General features: G+C 49.4%; 1 protein-coding gene across 4 annotated transcripts in view; it reads right to left on the bottom strand.

Moving 5' to 3' along the window:
• DIP2C (disco interacting protein 2 homolog C) overlaps nucleotides 1–16949 on the bottom strand; it is a 421423-nt gene that overhangs the window by 10459 nt on the left and 394015 nt on the right. For 2 of the 4 annotated variants that reach the window (XM_080656660.1, XM_080656658.1), the window contains 2 exons: nucleotides 16564–16593; nucleotides 15078–15139 (listed from right to left, as the gene is read on the bottom strand). In XM_080656660.1, coding sequence (XP_080512786.1) covers nucleotides 15078–15139; nucleotides 16564–16593 — 92 coding nt within the window. The remainder of the gene's footprint in view (nucleotides 1–15077; nucleotides 15140–16563; nucleotides 16594–16949) is intronic. The other 2 variants (XM_080656661.1, XM_080656659.1) reach the window with 1 other exon arrangement.

The raw sequence follows: 16949 nt of genomic DNA, 5'->3' as shown, positions 1-16949 counted from the left end.
TCCCTCGGTCCTCATGCAGCCAGTGTCTGGCAGGCAGCGGGGAACACTGTCCAATGCAAAGGGAGGTTAGAAGTCCAAGAAAAAGTGGTCCGAGGGCAGAGCGCCACTGTGCGCCGTGGGAAGTGGTACAAGCCGCCCATCCAGGCCACAGAGAAGGCAGATGAAGCCCCATTTCCCAAACCTGTAAAATGACTGGGAAAACGCTCCTGCATGAAACCAGGCGTCAACTCAGCACTTGCAGGAAACGGAAAGAATAAGGACTCCCTGCATCCCTGAGGGAGCTGCTCTGCCCACGCCAGGCCCCACAGGCCCCGGGGCAGCAGCACACAGCACGGTGCACACAGGTGCATCTGAGCCAGGAGGGGACTGGCCAGGTCAGGCGGCCAAACCTCCCTTCAGGAAAGAAACTCTTTTCAACGTAAAGGCTACTTGATGGTAATTTAACGGTAAGCCCTGCAGAGGACACAGGTGCCTGTCACAACCAGAGCGGGCTAAGTCCTTCTCAGCGGCATTGTTTTTAATGTTCTCCGGTCTCTGTGACTGGTTTCACATTCCTACCACAGGACGACCAGACTGAGATGCTGCCCATTCACCTAGAAGACAATTCTTAGAGAAGATGAAGCGAAGGAGAAGGTGCTCGAGTCCTTGGAAACTACAGAGAAATGCTGTCAGCAGAAGGTTGGTGCACAGGGATGTGGGAAGGTGAGATGTTAAATTCAGCAGCACAGCCTATTCTTTGCATTAACATAGCTCCTTCTCCTGAGTGATAAGTGTTGAAAACAGGGAAGTGTGGGGGAGTTGGGGGTACCATCAGAGCACCACTGAGAACTGTGGAACTTCAGCTGGCAGCAGACACACAGAAGCAGCACTTTTAGCTACACGTGAGGCCTGCAGGAAAGAGCACCGCTGTCGATGACTATTGAAGCCTGTAGCCCAGGAGGCCATTCAGGTCTGTGAATGGGCCTGTCTAGTGGCTGGCTGGCCAGCCGTGGGTTCTGTGTGTTGGCGATTTGCTGCCGATGGAGAAGGGATGGGACAGGAGGCCTGTCCTGGCTGGGAGAACTATGTGTGGGTAGGGGCAGGGGTGAGGAAAGCGGGACAGAAGGAATGGGAGAGGGCCAGAGAGAACAGCCTGGCCTCTGTGTAGGCTGCTGCCATGGGCGGGGCCAGCTGGCCAGCGGCTGGGCTGGATGTCCTACAAAGTCCAGGTGATCAGGCCGGGGAGCAAACTCTTAGCTCAAAATGAGGGCTGTTCTGTACAAGCTTCTCCTCTGCCGCTGTCCACCCGTGGCCACCAGTACTGGAGGGTGTTAGAAACCCTGCCAGGCATTGGGGCATGCCAAGCAGCTCCGGCAGCGGCATTATGACTGAGATGCCTTCAGAGAGGGCACCTGATGCAATGAGGCTGCTCGAGACAAACGTCCGTGGACCCCGGGATTGGTGCCCCGGACGCTCATGGCTGTTCCTTCTCTCCCTCCCGCAGGCTCTGCCTGGCCTGGGCCTGGCCTGGCCAATACCGGGGAATAAGACAAAGGCCCGATTCTCCTTAAGCGAGTGGGCTCCTGGCCACGCCCCACTGCACGTCTGCCTCTCTGACCAGCAGGCCTCCTCTGCCTTCTTCCTGCCTTCAGAATTTATCTCGGATCCTGTCCTTCCCTGTGTGACCTTCAGCCTCCAAGAAAGGAAGAGAGGTGGGGTCTAAGCTGAAATGTGGGCAAGAGGACCACGTTAGGAACTTCTCTGGTCAGTAAGAAAGGGGTTGGGACGGGTGCCGGAATCACTCAGGGCTGGTCCTGAATGGAAGAGCTACAGACCCTGGCAGCACATGGTGGACTGCCCTTCACCCACAGGAAAAGAAACAGCACAAAGAAAAGAAGCACCCCTTACAGAAAAAGACAAAGATGTGCCTCCTAAAAGGGCTGGGGGTTACACCTGCCACACACACAGGGAACGGCTGGAGCGGGAAGGCAGCACACGGTGACAGGTGGCCGAGTGAAGCCCTGCTGGTCCACTGACCTCCTCGGGCCGGGGCAGCGCTGCTCACAGGCTGGGCTGCCGCCAAGTCCAAGCAGCTCCGAGCAGAGATCCACATGTGTCTCAGCCCGGTGAGCTGGAGGGGTGTGGCACTGCCACTAGCATGACTCGGTCCCAGTAGTTTGGGAGATTAGAAACAAGTTGCCTGCACAGATGGGAGGCTGCAGAGGCAGGCGGCCTGCGCCCCGGCCAGAGTGTGGGAACAGAAGGGCTACAGGAGGGAGGGAGAAGAACAGAGAGGGGACAGGTGTCATGAGGGGCTGGCTTCGTCCTGCAGTGAAGGCGATTTGAACTACCGAGTGGGCTTGAACAAAGCACTAAAAGAAACTGTTCTGAGCGGTTACGGCCACGACTGAGCTGGGAGCAGAGCCCCGCTCTCGAGACTCAGGCTAACCGGACAGAGTCTGCTTCTGACGATTCAGTCCTGTGGCTGGGCTCCTGCAGCCCGACGCCCCGGTGCTGGCCCAGCAGGCTCCAGGAGGACCCTCCCCAGGCTGAAGTCGGGTCACCCAGTACACTGCTTCTTCCAGCAGCCTCCTGCTGGCTGTGCCAGCGTCTGAATGAAGCCTCAGGCCTGGCCCTGTCTGTCCCACATCCCTGCCATTATCAACTCAAGTACAAACCCTGGATGTCACACGTTTTCCATGTGGGCTGTTACCTAGACTCGACGTGCAGGCTTTCACTAGACTGGACAGTGAGATGGAAAGTTGGCTATGGGGGAGATTTGCCATCTGCTACACAGCCCCTCACTGTGCTGTCCCTGAAGGGCTGTGGCTGCCATAGCAACGCCGAGGGGTGTGAGGACGGATCATCACAGCAAGAGTCTTTCTGCAAGGTGTCCTTCACCACCAGTGCCTCTCTGGCCTCGCAGGTGGGGGTGTCGCCAGAATCTCCTTCTCTCCAACACCCAACACCCATCTGCCCACCAGGGCTTTCGCCTTCCTGGGACAGGCCCGCTTTCTGACGCTGCCCATGTGGCCTGGTGGCACCCACTGGCTCTGGAGGCACTTAACAACTGGGAATCACTCCGTCTGTCCCAACAGGAGTGATGGGGTCCCACAGCTGCTGCCAGAGCCGGTCACTTCAGAATCCTGGACAACAAACCTTGTGTGACATGTCCCGGTGGACACGTTCAGGAGGGCAAAGAGGGGTGCTGGTCCCTGCTGGCCAGGCTGCTGCCCAGGCATGGGTGCCCCCAGGTCTCTCCCAATCTGAGGACCAGCACCATCTGTGCCCTTAATCACCACAACCCACATGGTCACCCAGATGCACACTTGGCTTCACACTTGGGACAGTACCCAGAGCAATCTGCTTGTGCAGAATCAAGCTTCTGTGTGGCCCAGCATGCCATGGACATGCTGCTGGAAAACCAGCCAGACTTTTAATTAAACATTTAAGTACATCTTCCTCCAAAAACAATCTGAGGCATTTAACAGACTCAATATCTATACTAATAAAAGGGTAATATGCAAATTGGTCACGATGCCCTCACAGTAACAACCAAACAGCAGGCTGTGTGGGGTGACCAGGCTGGCAAGGGGGTTAGCGAGCGACGACCAAACGATTGACCAGTAGGCTGCATGGGGCGACCAGGCCGGCAGGGGGGTTAGCGAGGGATGACCAAATGACTGACCGGCAGGCTGCGTGGGGCGACCAGGCAGGCAGGGGGGACAGTGAGGGGTGACCAGGCTGGTAGAGGGGGGCAGTGAGGGGTGACCAGGCCAGTAGAGGGGGGCAGTGAGGGGCAACCAGGCCAGCAGGGGTGGCAGTTGGGAGAGACCAGGTCAGCAGGGGGGGCACTGAGGGGCGACCAGGCCGGCAGGGGGGCAGTTGGGGGCAACCAGGCCAGTGGGGTGGGGGCAGTTAGGGGCGATCAGGCAGGTAGGCAGGTGAGCAATTAGGAGCCAGTGGTCCCAGATTGTGAGAGGGATGTCCAACTTCTGGTTTCGGCCCGATCCCTGGGACAACAAACCTTGTGTGACATGTCCCAGTGGATTGGGCCGAAACCGGCCGTTGGACATCCCCCAAGGGGTCCCGGATTGGAGAGGGTCCAGGCTGGGCTGAGGTAACTCCCCTACACCTCCCGTGCATGAAGTTCATGCACCATGCCTCTAGTAATATTATAATAAGACCATTTGAAAAAGTTTTTTAGAATCCCAAAAGATAGGATGCAGTTGAATATTCAAAAAGCTTAGGTTTGTTCATGTAGGTTCTGTGATTGGATTTAGTGACTGCTCAGCTTCCTGGGCAAAGAGAATGAGGTTTTACTGTCAGAGTTTGAATTTTAACATCTTGCTATTTCCTTGCTGCTAGTGAAGCATATGAGAGAGGGTCATTAGAAGCATATGCAAAAATATTAGTGCTTACGTATAACAGACATCACATTCGCATACCCACAACAGTGGCATACCCACAACAAAATACAAAAAAGGACCACTGTTTTGGCCTCAAGACCACTGGGGATAAGAGAGTTGCCAAGCCCTAACCGGTTTGGCTCAGTGGATAGAGCATCGGCCTATGGACTGAAAGGTCCCAGGTTCGATTCTGGTCAAGGGCATGTACCTTGGTTGCGGGCACATCCCCAGTGGGAGAGGGCTGGTCCCTGCTGGCCATGCTGCTGCCCAGGCATGGGTATCCCCAGGTCTCTCTCAGTCTGAGGACCAGCACCATCTGTGCCCTTAATCACCACAACCCACATGGTCACCCAGATGCACACTTGGCTTCACACTCGGGACAGTACCCAGAGCAATCTGCTGGTCCCTGCTGGCCATGCTGCTGGACAGGACCCAGAACAATCTGCTGGTCCCTGCTGGCCATGCTGCTGGACAGGACCCAGAACAATCTGCTGGTCCCTGCTGGCCATAAGCAGGAGGCAGCTGATCGATGTTTCTCTCTCATCAATGTTTCTAACTCTCTATCCCTCTCCCTTCCTCTCTGTAAAAAATCAATAAAATATATTAAAAAAAAAAAGTTGCCAAAGTTGAACAAGCTGATGGATATGAGCCCCTAGTCCAAGAATGTGTTTAAAATTCATACACTTAATGGTGTCAAATAAAACATTTTAGTTATGATTAAACACACACACACAAATAGGACCATTGTTGCTGAAGGAGGGTCTCCCCTGAATCAGCACTGAGTGAAGGCTTCAGGGTCCATGGGGGCGAGCCCAGGGCACTGCCACAAAGCTGCCAGTGGCAGGTGTGTCATGAAAGCCCCAAGCCAGGTAAAATCACCTTAAAATGAGTGATGACAGAAAAGAATATCTAACACAACAGCACTGTCCAAACAAAATACCTAAGCACGTTGGGTGACTTTTCTCTTATAAGATCACAACGCTAATATATATGCCCTGCCTTCCACCTGCCCTACCTCCCCAAATGCAGACTTTGGTAAGTCTTCCTTGTCCTTCCCCCGGGATGGAGTTCTGCATCTTTTTCTTGCTGTTGAGGTCTGTTTGTGGACCCCTTGACTGGGGGTGTGGGCTGAGTGCTGTGAGGGGCGGGTTTCTGTCTTCTACGTGCACCCACAGGGCTCCACTCCACAGCCAGCTGCCCAATGGGTTTCAGATTCTACCAACGCTCAGACTTCTGAAAGCTAGTCCTGTGCAAAGGAACCATCTCACCTGAGGTCCTCATCAAACTCACTAGTATTTTTACAGCAACGGTGAGATAAATTGGTTAAGCTTCATGTCCATTCATAAGGTTTTTTAAACAAATATTTTTATTTATTTCAGAGAGGAAGGGAGAGGGAGAGAAAGAAACATCAATGATGAGAAAAATCATTGATTGGCTGCCTCCTGCATGCCCCACACTGGGGATTGAGCAGGCAACCTGGGCATGTGCCCTGACCGGGAATCTAACCGTGACCTCCTGGCTCATAGGTCAATGTTCAACCACTAAGCCATGCTGGCTGGGCCCATTCATTAGTTTTTGATGGCAAATTCATTTGTATTAAATTTAGAAATAACCTTTTTCAGGCCTCCTTGGCTTTTTCTTAATGAACCTTATCTTTAGAGAAGTTTTAAACTCATAAAAACCTTGATGGACATACTTCCCATGTCTCCAGCAATAGCCACTACCTTACGACACACACACGCCTTACATTAGGAGAATGTGTTTGTTGTAATTAGTGAGTCAAAACTGATACTATATTGCTAACTCACACTTCCTCAGCTCTTTTTTTTTTATTAAGGTATTATATGTGTACATATCTTACCATTGCCTGCCCCCGCCACCCCACTCCCATACATGCCCTCACCCCCCAATGTTTTGCATCCGTTGGTTATTCTTATATGCATGCATATAAGTCCTTCAGTTGATCTCTTATTTCCCCCACCTCTCCCTAACCTTCCCGCTGTAATTTGACAGTCTGTTTGATGCTTTACTGCCTCTGTATCTATCTTTTTGTTCATCAGTTTATAATGTTTTTTATTATCCACAAATAAGTGAGATCATGTGGTATTTTTCTTTCATTGACTGGCTTATTTCACTTAGCATAATGTTCTCCAATTCCATCCAGGTGCCTACAAATGGTAATAATTCCTTCTTTTTTATGGCAGCATAGTATTCCATTGTGTAGATGTACCATAGTTTTCTGATCCAGACATCTGCTGACGGGCATCTAGGCTGTTTCCAAATCTTAGCTATTGTAAATTGTGCTGCAATGAACATAGGGGTGCATATATCCTTTCTGATTGGTGTTTCTAGTTTCTTGGGATATATTCCTAGGAGTGGGATTACTGGGTCAAATGGGAGTTCCATTTTCAGTTTTTTGAGGAAACTCCATACTGTTCTCCACAGTGGCTGCAGCAGTCTGACTTCCTCAGCTTTTGCCCAAAGACCTTCTTGCGGGTCACACATGACATTTGGTCATCGTGTCTCCTTAGCTCCTCTGGGCTGTGCCAGTTTCTGACTTTCCCTACTTTTCACAACCTGTCAGTTTGGGATCTGGTGAGGTGTTTTGTGGGATGTCCCTCAGGTGAGATTATGTGATGCTTTTCCTGTGGTTAGATTTGCATTTTGGGTTTTGGAAGGAAGACCACATCTTAAACAGGGTACATACTCAATGTGACTCATGACTGCCCATGCTGACCTTGCTCTGCGTGAAGGCCATCTGTTTGTCCGGTGTCTCACCTGGTGTCACTCCCCACCTCCTGCCCACATTGTCTTCTTGGGAAGGAGGTCGCTGTGCACACCTGTGAGGGCCTCACGGAGGGTCAAGTCTCCGGCAAGGAGACACTAGTCCTGTGTGGGCTGCCCTTCTAACAGAGGTGGAAGAGTAGCAGGGCTGTGGCCTGAATTCCTCTATGGAGAAATCTGGGCAGAGAGAGTGCACAGAGGGCAGGGGTGACATGGAGAGTTCCTCAACATCTGGGTTTGCTTCTAGTCCCTTCCTGACACCGCGCTCTTTTCTCCCCTTAGGTCCCACCAGACACAGCTCTTCTGTCTACTACACCAACCCGTGTCTGCCACAGCAGTTCTAACTCATTCCTGTTACCACCCCTCTGGCAAGGTCTTACTGAGGGGACCTCTTTTCCCTTTCTGAGAATAGAAGACCTGAAAATAATTTCCAGATTTGATGTTTATGTGCATTGTTTTTAAAAGAAATTTTCTACTTTAAAATGATTTTAAAATTATAGAACACTTACAAAAAATTAAAACAATCCAAAGAACACCTGTAATATTCCTTACCCACATTCACCTATTGTTAATATTTTACTCCATTTGCCTTATCTTTGGCTCTCGTTCTCTTACACACACACACACACACACACACACACACACACACACACACACACACATTGGGGGAGCATTTGAAGATAAGCTGAATACATGGTGGCTCTTCACTCCTAAGTATTTCTTTTCTTTTGAAGTTTTACTTGGAGAGCACATTTATTAAAGCTGGGGACAGTGAAATAAGGGAGGGCACTCGGAGAGCCCAGGTGGGGCTGCTTTGGCTCTAGAAACTTCACAGGAAAGAAGTGAGCCGCGGCAGGGCTGTCAGCTCCCTGAAACGTCAGAGCAAAGGGGGCCTTAGAGACAGGATCAGGGGTTAGCTGCTGCCCCTTGCTCCCCTGCTTGTAAGTCTCATGGGGACCCTTAGAGCTTAGGAGATGCAGGCCTATGGGGGAGGAGAAAGGGGTGGGTGTACTAGGGGTGGGGGGCGTGCTACTCCTAAGTATTTCAGTGTTCGTTTCCTAAGAGGAGGGACATTTTCTTACATAAGCACAAAAGTTATCAACTTCACTGACTTAGCATTGATCCAAAGCTTTAATCTGCAGACTACATTCCCAGTGTGTCCATCAGTCCAACAGTAGCCTTCACAGCATTTTCCCCTCGAGTACAGGACCTAGCAGAGCATCAGGTTTTGCATTTGGTTGTCATGTCCACTTATCTTCCATTAAAGAGGAACATTCCCAAAGCCTTTGGCCTTTATGATATTGACATTTTTGAGGAATGCAGTCCCTGCCTTATAAAGATACCATTTAAAATCAAAATCAACCGGCTGGTGTGGCTCAGTGGTTGAGCGTCGACCCATGAACCAAAAGGTCACTGGTTCAGTTGCTGGTCAGGGCACATGCCCAGATGCAGGCTCAATCCCCAGTAGTGGGCATGCATGAGACAGCCAATCAATGATTGGCTCATCACTGATGTTTCTATCTCTCTCTCACTCTCCCTTCTTCTCTGAAATCAATAAAAATGTATTTTAAAAAGAGAATACTTTAAAAACGAACAGTCACCTCCAAATAGTCTCAAAATAGTTTCATCGTTTTCCCCTGGTGCCCAAAGGAACTAAATTTAGTCCAGAAGCAGAACAAATGTCCTCATATGTGAGGCAGAAATGTCCTCCGTGGCAACCTGCAGATAACTGGGAAAAAATAAACCCCACTGACTCCAAGAAAAAAAAAAAAAAAAAAGAGGGTATATAAACAAAGGCAGAAAATCAGGTAGAAATCAAGCCAATTTGGAAAACCTATTTGACACAGGCAGGCATTGACAAGAGCGGTTCTCCTGTCCCCTCCTACTGTCTGTCTCTCACACACCATCTTTTCCTCTCAGGGAAACTGCACACGTACTGACAAGCTAACCTTGTCTACATTAAGTGGTAATTGGGCAGGTGCCCTGGGCTCCCAGGTGAATGGACTAAAGCAACAGGAAAAGTAATTAACCCTGTGACTGAAGATTACAGGCAGACACTGGAGACGTGGGGGTCCAGGTCCAAACCCACCACAATAAGGTAAGTGTCACAGTAAAGAGAATCCCAATGTTTTTGTTGGTGGAGGGTCTTGCCTTCAATGTGTAAAAAAACAAAACATCTGTGAAGTGCAATAAAAAGAGGCGTGCCTATACAGCTCAACTTACAAAGACAAAAGCCCCGTTTTTTATTTTATTTTTTATTTTTTTTAAATAAATCTTTATTCAGATTATTACAATTGTTTCTCCTTTTTCCCCCCATAGCTCCCCTCCACCCGGTTCCCACCCCACCCTCTGCCCTTACCTCCCCCCCACTGTCCTCATCCATAGGTGTGTGATTTTTGTCCAGTCTCTTCCTGAACCCTCCCATACCCCTTTCCCCCTGAGAATTATCAGTCCACTCCCTTTCTATGCCCCTGATTCTATTATATTCACCAGATTATTCTGTTCCTCAGGTTTTTAATTCACTTGATTTTTAGGTTCACTTGTTGATAGATATGTATTTGTTGTTCATAATTTTTATCTTTACTTTTTTCTTCTTCCTCTTCTTTAAGAATACCTTTCAGCATTTCATATAAAACTGGTTTGGTGGTGATGAACTCCTTTAGCTTTTTCTTATCTGTGAAGCTCTTTATCTGCCCTTCAATTCTGAATGATAGCTTTGCTGGGTAGAGTAATCTTGGTTGTAGGTTCTTGCTATTCATCACTTTGAATATTTCTTGCCACTCCCGTCTGGCCTGCATAGTTTCTGTTGAGAAATCAGCTGACAGTCGTATGGGTGCTCCCTTGTAGGTAATTAACTGTTTTTCTCTTGCTGCTTTTAATATTCTCTCTTTGTCTTTTCTCTTGGCATTTTAATGATGATGTGTCTTGGTGTGGTCCTCTTTGGATTCCTTTTGTTTGGGGTTCTGTGGGCTTCCTGGACTTGTAAGTCTATTTCTTTCACCAGGTGGGGGAAGTTTTCGGTCATTATTTCTTCCAATAGGTTTTCAGTATCTTGCTCTCTTTCTTCTTCTGGCACCCCCATAATTCTGATGTTGGTACGCTTGAAGTTGTCCCAGAGTCTTCTTACACTATCTTCAACTTTTTGGATTTTTTTTTTCTTTTTGTTTTTTCGGTTGAGTGTTTTTTGCTTCTTTGTATTTCACTTCTTTGACTTGATTCTTGTGTTCCTCTAGTCTGTTGTTGGGTCTCTGTATAATATTTTTTATTTCAGTCAGTGTATGTTTAATTTCTAGTTGGTCCTTTTTCATATCTTTGAGGGTCTCGTTATATTTATCGGCCTTTTCTAGGATATTCTTGAAAAGCCTTATAACCGTGATTTTGAATTCTATATCCAGTCGTTTGTGATCTGTTTCTTTGACGCCGCATTTTCACTGCTTCCCTGAGTTGGTAGGGTAGATTTGTGTGCTAGGTTTCCTATATGGCCCAGTGGGTCGGCCTCCCCAGTTAACCTGAGGTGGACACTCTTGGTGCACCCCTTTGTGGACTGTGTGTACAGCCTTGTTGTAGTTAAGTCTTGATTGTTGTTGGTATCACTGGGAGGAATTGACCTCCAGGCCAGTTGGCTGTAAGGATCAGCTGTGTCTACAATGGGAGAACTTTGGTGCTGGAGACAGCCTTATAGGATTAGACTTGCCAAATTGCAATAGCCTCTGTGCTCAGCTTGGATGGGGTGGAGTCTCAGGGCGGAGCAGACAGTCTTGGCTTCCAGTCAGCCTTGCCTTTGCGCGCATGCGCGCCTGCAGACCTCTGCCTTCCCCGGCTCCCCAGTCTCCGCCTAAGAGTCCAGATTCCCCCCACAAGAGCGTGGGTCCCCAGGGGCTCGCCTGGAACTGGGGTTCAGTGCAGTCAGAACTGGGGCTCAGTGCAGTCAGGAGCCTCTGACTCCCTTCCACTAGGAAAAGCCTGTGGCAACCTCTGCAGCCTTTGTGCGCACTGGCATGCATGCGCCTGCAGACCTCTGCCTTCCCTGGCTCCCGAGTCTCTGCCCGAGAGTCCAGATTCCCCCCACAAGAGTGTGGGTCCCCAGGGGCTCGCCTGGAACTGGGGTTCAGTGCAGTCAGAACTGGGGTTCAGTGCAGTCAGGAGCTTCGGACTCCCTTCTGCTAGGGAAAGCCTGAGGCAACCTCCACAGCCTTTGTGCACACTGGCGCGCACGCCTCCGGAACCCTGCCTGCCGGGGCTCCCCTGGGTCTCCCCCGGGTGTCCGAGTCTCCGGGTGCCTTTCTCTCTACCTGACAGTCCAGACTCCCCCTGTATGAGCCTGGGTCCATGGGGTTTCGCCCGGGACTGGGGTTCAGTGCAGTCAGAACTGGGGTTCAGTGCGGTCGGGGGCTTCCTTCCCCCTTCCGCCAGAGAAAGTCAGCCAGGCTCTCAGCCGCCCTTCCTCTCTGTGCGCACAAAGACCCTTTGCCGTACCTCCAATTCTCTGTGAGCCTTTCTCTTTCCTTCTAGTTGTAGAATTTTCACTCAGCCAGCTTTCCTGTGGTTCTGGATGGTGTCCATTCTGTCTTTTAGTTGTAGTTTTTAAATTGTTGTGCGAGGCAGCAGTTTAGGTGCTTACCTATGCCGCCATCTTGGTTTCTCCAAAAGCCCCGTTTTTTAAATGAGAATAGTGATGAGAGAGTGATAGGGTCCCTATCTTAAAAGGCTCTCCTGGTTTACCTCATTCCCGCTGGGGCCTGAGAGAGGGCGAGCTCCCTTTTGTTCCCGTGGAAACCTGGTTTGGATAGAGAGGCAAGTTCTCCATGGGGAAGACATATCGTGGGGAGCACAGCCCTCCTTGCCTACTGGGCTCCCGGGACAGCTCCTATCCCTGCTGGCACCTCCTGGGTCCCTGGTTTTACTGGGCCACTCTGAGCACGAGGACGCGGAGGTTACAGAGCTTGTCCAAAAACTGCAGGAGAGGGGAGAGCTGAACTCTGAGTGATCAGTCCCGCCTACAGCACAAGGCGCACCTGATGCATGTTCATTCGGTCAGAAGTGATGCTGAAGATGTGAAGCTAGATGATACTTTCACGGGGGAACATCAGAGGAGTCAGTATTTGAGCTGTGCTTGAAAGAACGAGGAATATTTCAACAGTGTGGAGGCAGGTGCAGAAACGGGAGAGGCGTGGGCAAGGCTCCCGACACGGGAGGCCTGGGCTGTGGTGTCTAACAGGTGAGGGAAAGCGCCATTCTGAGGTTTCCTGCTGCCTTCAGAAGAAGGGGCCAGCAGGACAGGGCAGGACGCTGAGCCCAGCCCTGCCGCCGAGAGCAACACCAGGGCCAGCGCCTGAGACAGAAATACCTGGTCAGTAGGTCCAAATCCGAACCTCCAATCGCAGGCTGTCAGGGAAAAGAGTGAAAGGAAGAGGGCGAGGGTGAGGGCGAGGGCGAGAGGCAGCACCGAGAGGTGGCGCCGGGCCCTGTGCAGGCACCGGGAAGAAGGCAGTGGAGGAAGCTGTTGCCTCTGGGAGCCCCTGGGGAATGTGCTCTGGGACGGGAAGCACAGAAGTTGTTGTCACGTCTGCTCCAGGGATTGGGGTGCTCTGGTTTCTCTGAGTCAAGCACTGAAGAAGATGAAGACGAGAAGCCCACTGCAAACATCTTTGGCGTCTGACAGCCCCTCAGCTCCCAGACGCTCGCTCTCCGCTATGAGCCAGAAGGCTGGGGGAGGGGTGCTGGTGGAAGATGCCTGAGCCTCTGAGGACACAGGAGCAGGTGGGTTCAGAAAGCTGCCTCGGGAGTGGCCTGGATGGCGGAGGGGGCCGTCTGACCTGGCTGGAGCTGGGCTGCTTGTTGAATCAGCACTACCACTAACTGCAATGGCCGCTGCTGTTCCTAATGGTTATCTTTTATAACACACAGCTGCACAGCAACTCCCCGTTCACAAAGCACTGTCACTCCTATTTGGGTGACCTCGTTAGGGAGAAGCATGCCTTGGAGATTATTTACAGATTAGGAAAAAACTGTCACTTCAGAGGATTATGGACTTGCCAGGCTCAAAGAATTAGTGAGTCACCAAGACGCTTGCCCTAGGAAAGAGAAATTCCCTAAGTCCCTGCTCTCGACCATCCTGATATTCCAGGACAGTCAGTCATAATTCAGAATGAAACACCTGCCCTTCATGATAACCATTCTCGTAGATAAATGGATTTGAACCTGCAGTCTGCTCTCCAAGTCCCGAAGGTGAGCAGTTCTCATCTCCATGGTCTTACATGTTTGTGCCTGTGTACTGAGGGCCAGGCCACACACAACTGCCTGACTGTCACCCACACAGGGTCTTTCAGGAGCTACTGCTCACCTTGTGAAGTTATCAAGTTATTTTCAAATGGTTTTTATAAGGAGTAAAGTAGGTTTGTTTTAAAGCAGCGGTTCTCAACCTGTGGGTCCCGACCCCTTTGGGGGTCGAACGATCCTTTCACAGGGGTCGCCTAAGACCATCGGAAAACACAGATATTTACATTACGATTCGTAACAGTAGCAAAATTGCAGTTATGAAGTAGCAACGAAAATAATTTTATGGTTGTGGGTCACCACAACATGAGGAACTGTATTAAAGGGTCGCGGCATTAGAAAGGTTGAGAACCACTGTTTTAAAGCCTAGATGTTACATTTGGAAATTTATATGCATTAGATACTTGATCTAGTCCAAGCTAAGTTTCTGAATTTTGAAAATGTCTCAGATGGGATTCTGCTGCAATGCAGCTGGTGCCTCTGAGTGGGCCCTCAGCCCCCGAGGGAGCTTTCACAGATGGCCTCCAACCTCTTTGATTCTCCTCACACAGTAGGACCTAAAACAAGGGCTACAGGCCAAGGCAGGCAACTGGTATTTCCCTGGGCACTATCAAGTTCCTTGAGGGTCACTAACATTATCCACCACCCTTCATTCTTGCTCAAGGCTGCTTAGGAAGCTGCACAGAATGGTAACTTCACTTGTGTTATTTTTAAAGCATATACATATATATATATTTTTAATTGATTTTAGAGAGGAAGGGAGAGGGAGAGAGAGATAGAAACATCAATGATGAGAGAGAATCATTGATTAACTGCCTCCTGCATGCTCCGTACTGGAGATTGAGCCCACAACCCAGGCATGTGCCCTGACTGGGAATTGAACTGTGACCTCCTGGTTCACAGGTAGACGACGCTCAACCACTGAGACACACTGGCCGCGTTTGATTTATACTTTTGTTTTTCATGGCAACTCTGTTACAAAAAATTTCAATTCATGTAAAGAAATGTTATTTTATGAGGTGCAAAACGGTGCCTGACTGAAATGGTTGAAGAAAAGAATCAAGTGCTCTGGTTAAACTTAGAAAAAGCAACTCTGATCATACCTGGCTATGGTGCAGCAGTTTCTGTGTGTGTGTGTGTGTGTGTGTGCGCGCGCGCGCGTGTGTGTGTGTGTGTGTGTGTGTGTGTGTGTGTGCGCGAAGATATTTTTTTCCATTTTCAGAGAGTGGAAGGGAGGGAAAAAAGGGGGAGAGAGAAACATCTATGTGAGAGAGACACATTGATTGGTTGCCTCCTGAACGTGCCCCAACAGGGGCCAGGGATTGAAACTGCAACCCAGGTACATGTCCTTGACTGGGAATCGAATCCGTGACCCTCAGTCCTTGGGCCGACACACTAACCATTGAGCACCACCGGCCAGGGCTACATGTGCATTTTAAGACAAAAAGTCATTGGGTATGTTAACAAAACAGAGTGTGGAGAGGGTTTGACTTCAAGCCAACTTGCCCACCTCCACTGCTTTATTCATAAGACACTTGTAGTTGGGGCAGATAAACATTGCTGTCCCTCCTTTTCTAGATGGGGATTGGCACGCCTAGAAACCAAGAAAACATCACAAGTGCATCATACCTGTCGTGCCTCAGCGCTCTCATGTCAACATAGACGGTGGTTGGATCAGGTCCTGAGGTCCCCTGCAAGCAAGGACACAGTGAGGTTAACACGTGTATGTGTGGGAGGAATCTGGGTCTGTGTCCTACAAGCTAGTAAGCATATTTTCGGTGACATCTGAAACTGAACAAAATCTAAAAGCACTGAAACCACCACTCTCTAAAATACCTGTTAACTTTCAGTTTGGTAACCTCAGTTCCGAAAGGAACTTATTAGAATAACACTGGGCGTTCACACAGCTTGACTGCCAATCACATTTATCAAGGTAAGAAAAGAGGCACGCCACACATCTTTCCGAAGAAAAGACGCCTGAAACTGTTGAGACGTCTGCCTGACAAAGCAGGCTGTCAGGATATGAAGATTCATTTGCTGAGATACTTGACCAGGTGCACCCAAAAATATCTACAGCTCAAGATACTGAAGGAGAACATGTACAGGAGTGGACAGATTAAGGAAGAAGAGACAAGAGATAATTATCTTTTCCTTTTAGTCCTACTTGTGTCTTGGTTTCCCTCCATCTGCGGGAGATTACTGTCCTCTGTGACGTAGGCCAAGGAGGTGGTGTGTTTACCGCTGGTCAGCTGGGTAGCACTCGGTGGTCTGTGCTCTGAGCTATCTGACTGCTTATTTAATGCAGGGGTCCAGAAACCTTACCTTGCACCACAACTCCCTTCAAAACATGTGCTGAGTTGACCTCTAACCAGTGAGCTCTGTCCATGTAAGAGCAATGTCACTAAAGCTACATGACAAGCCAAACATCTACGTACATTTCTTGGGAAGGCAATGCAATACCCTGAATAGAAAAAGATGGAACCTAAAACAAATCTGCCCAGAAATGAGGGCACCCTCAGAATTTATTTGAAGAACTAATATTCTTCAGGAGAGAATGTAAATCTTGTACCAAAGGCATGTTTTTAAAAAGACAGAAATAAAGACACCCTCAAAAAGACACACTGTCCTACTGAACAGTCCCGGTCACTGGGATCTCACCAAGGACAGAGAGCTCTAGCTGGAAGCTTACTACAGTGCAAGCCAAGAGCATTCTTTCTAACCTGTGACCATTCAGTGGAGCTGTGTCACAGACCAGCACTGAGCGGAGAAGTGGTTTAATGCTCTAAGTAATGCAAAACACGTAACCATAGAGGGCCAATTAATAAGTGAACAAATCAGAAAACAGGTCACTAAAAATAGAAAGTGAAGTAAAACGGAGATGCCTCCAAATGGCAAAGCAATCACTAATGGTGTACAATGAATGAAAGTACAGCACTCATCACACAATGTTTGGACAGATCTGAGGAATGACGTCGCCCTGGGCATCAGTCTTCTTGCCCGGGTGGTCTGTGAACCCCAGTCAGACTGCACTCAACTCCTAGTCTGTCCCATTGCAGGAAGCTGACAGGTCAGTGTGGGTGGTAGGCACTGGCGTGGATGAAGAGGAAATCCCTACCTGCTCGGCCAGCTTCCACAGCCTGTGGGGCTACAGCAGCAGAAGGTGGGGAACAAAAGAAAGGAGAGAACACCAGGCCAACAGAAACCAAAAACAAACGACACACAACAGACACAGAAACAAAACAACCCAATAATAAAAAATGGGATGAAGAAGAGGAAGGGGTAGGGAGGAGAATGCAACAAGCAGGGAACAAAGTAAAAAGAAGATCAAAATCAATGTCAAGTATGGAAATTGTTAAAATCTATCACTATACCATTAAAGGCTAAAAAAAATCTTAAAAAGATGTCAACATATCCACAAAGCAACAGAATAAAGTAATAGATGACTGGCTATGGACACACAGACGTAAGTTCCTTCTTCCTTTCCTTTCCTTTCCTTTCCTT

This window comes from Plecotus auritus, assembly GCF_963455305.1.
Source record: "Plecotus auritus genome assembly, chromosome: 1".
NCBI lineage: Eukaryota > Metazoa > Chordata > Mammalia > Chiroptera > Vespertilionidae > Plecotus > Plecotus auritus.
Note: the sequence above shows the minus strand (reverse complement) of the source record. Positions and strands in the feature narration are given on the sequence as shown.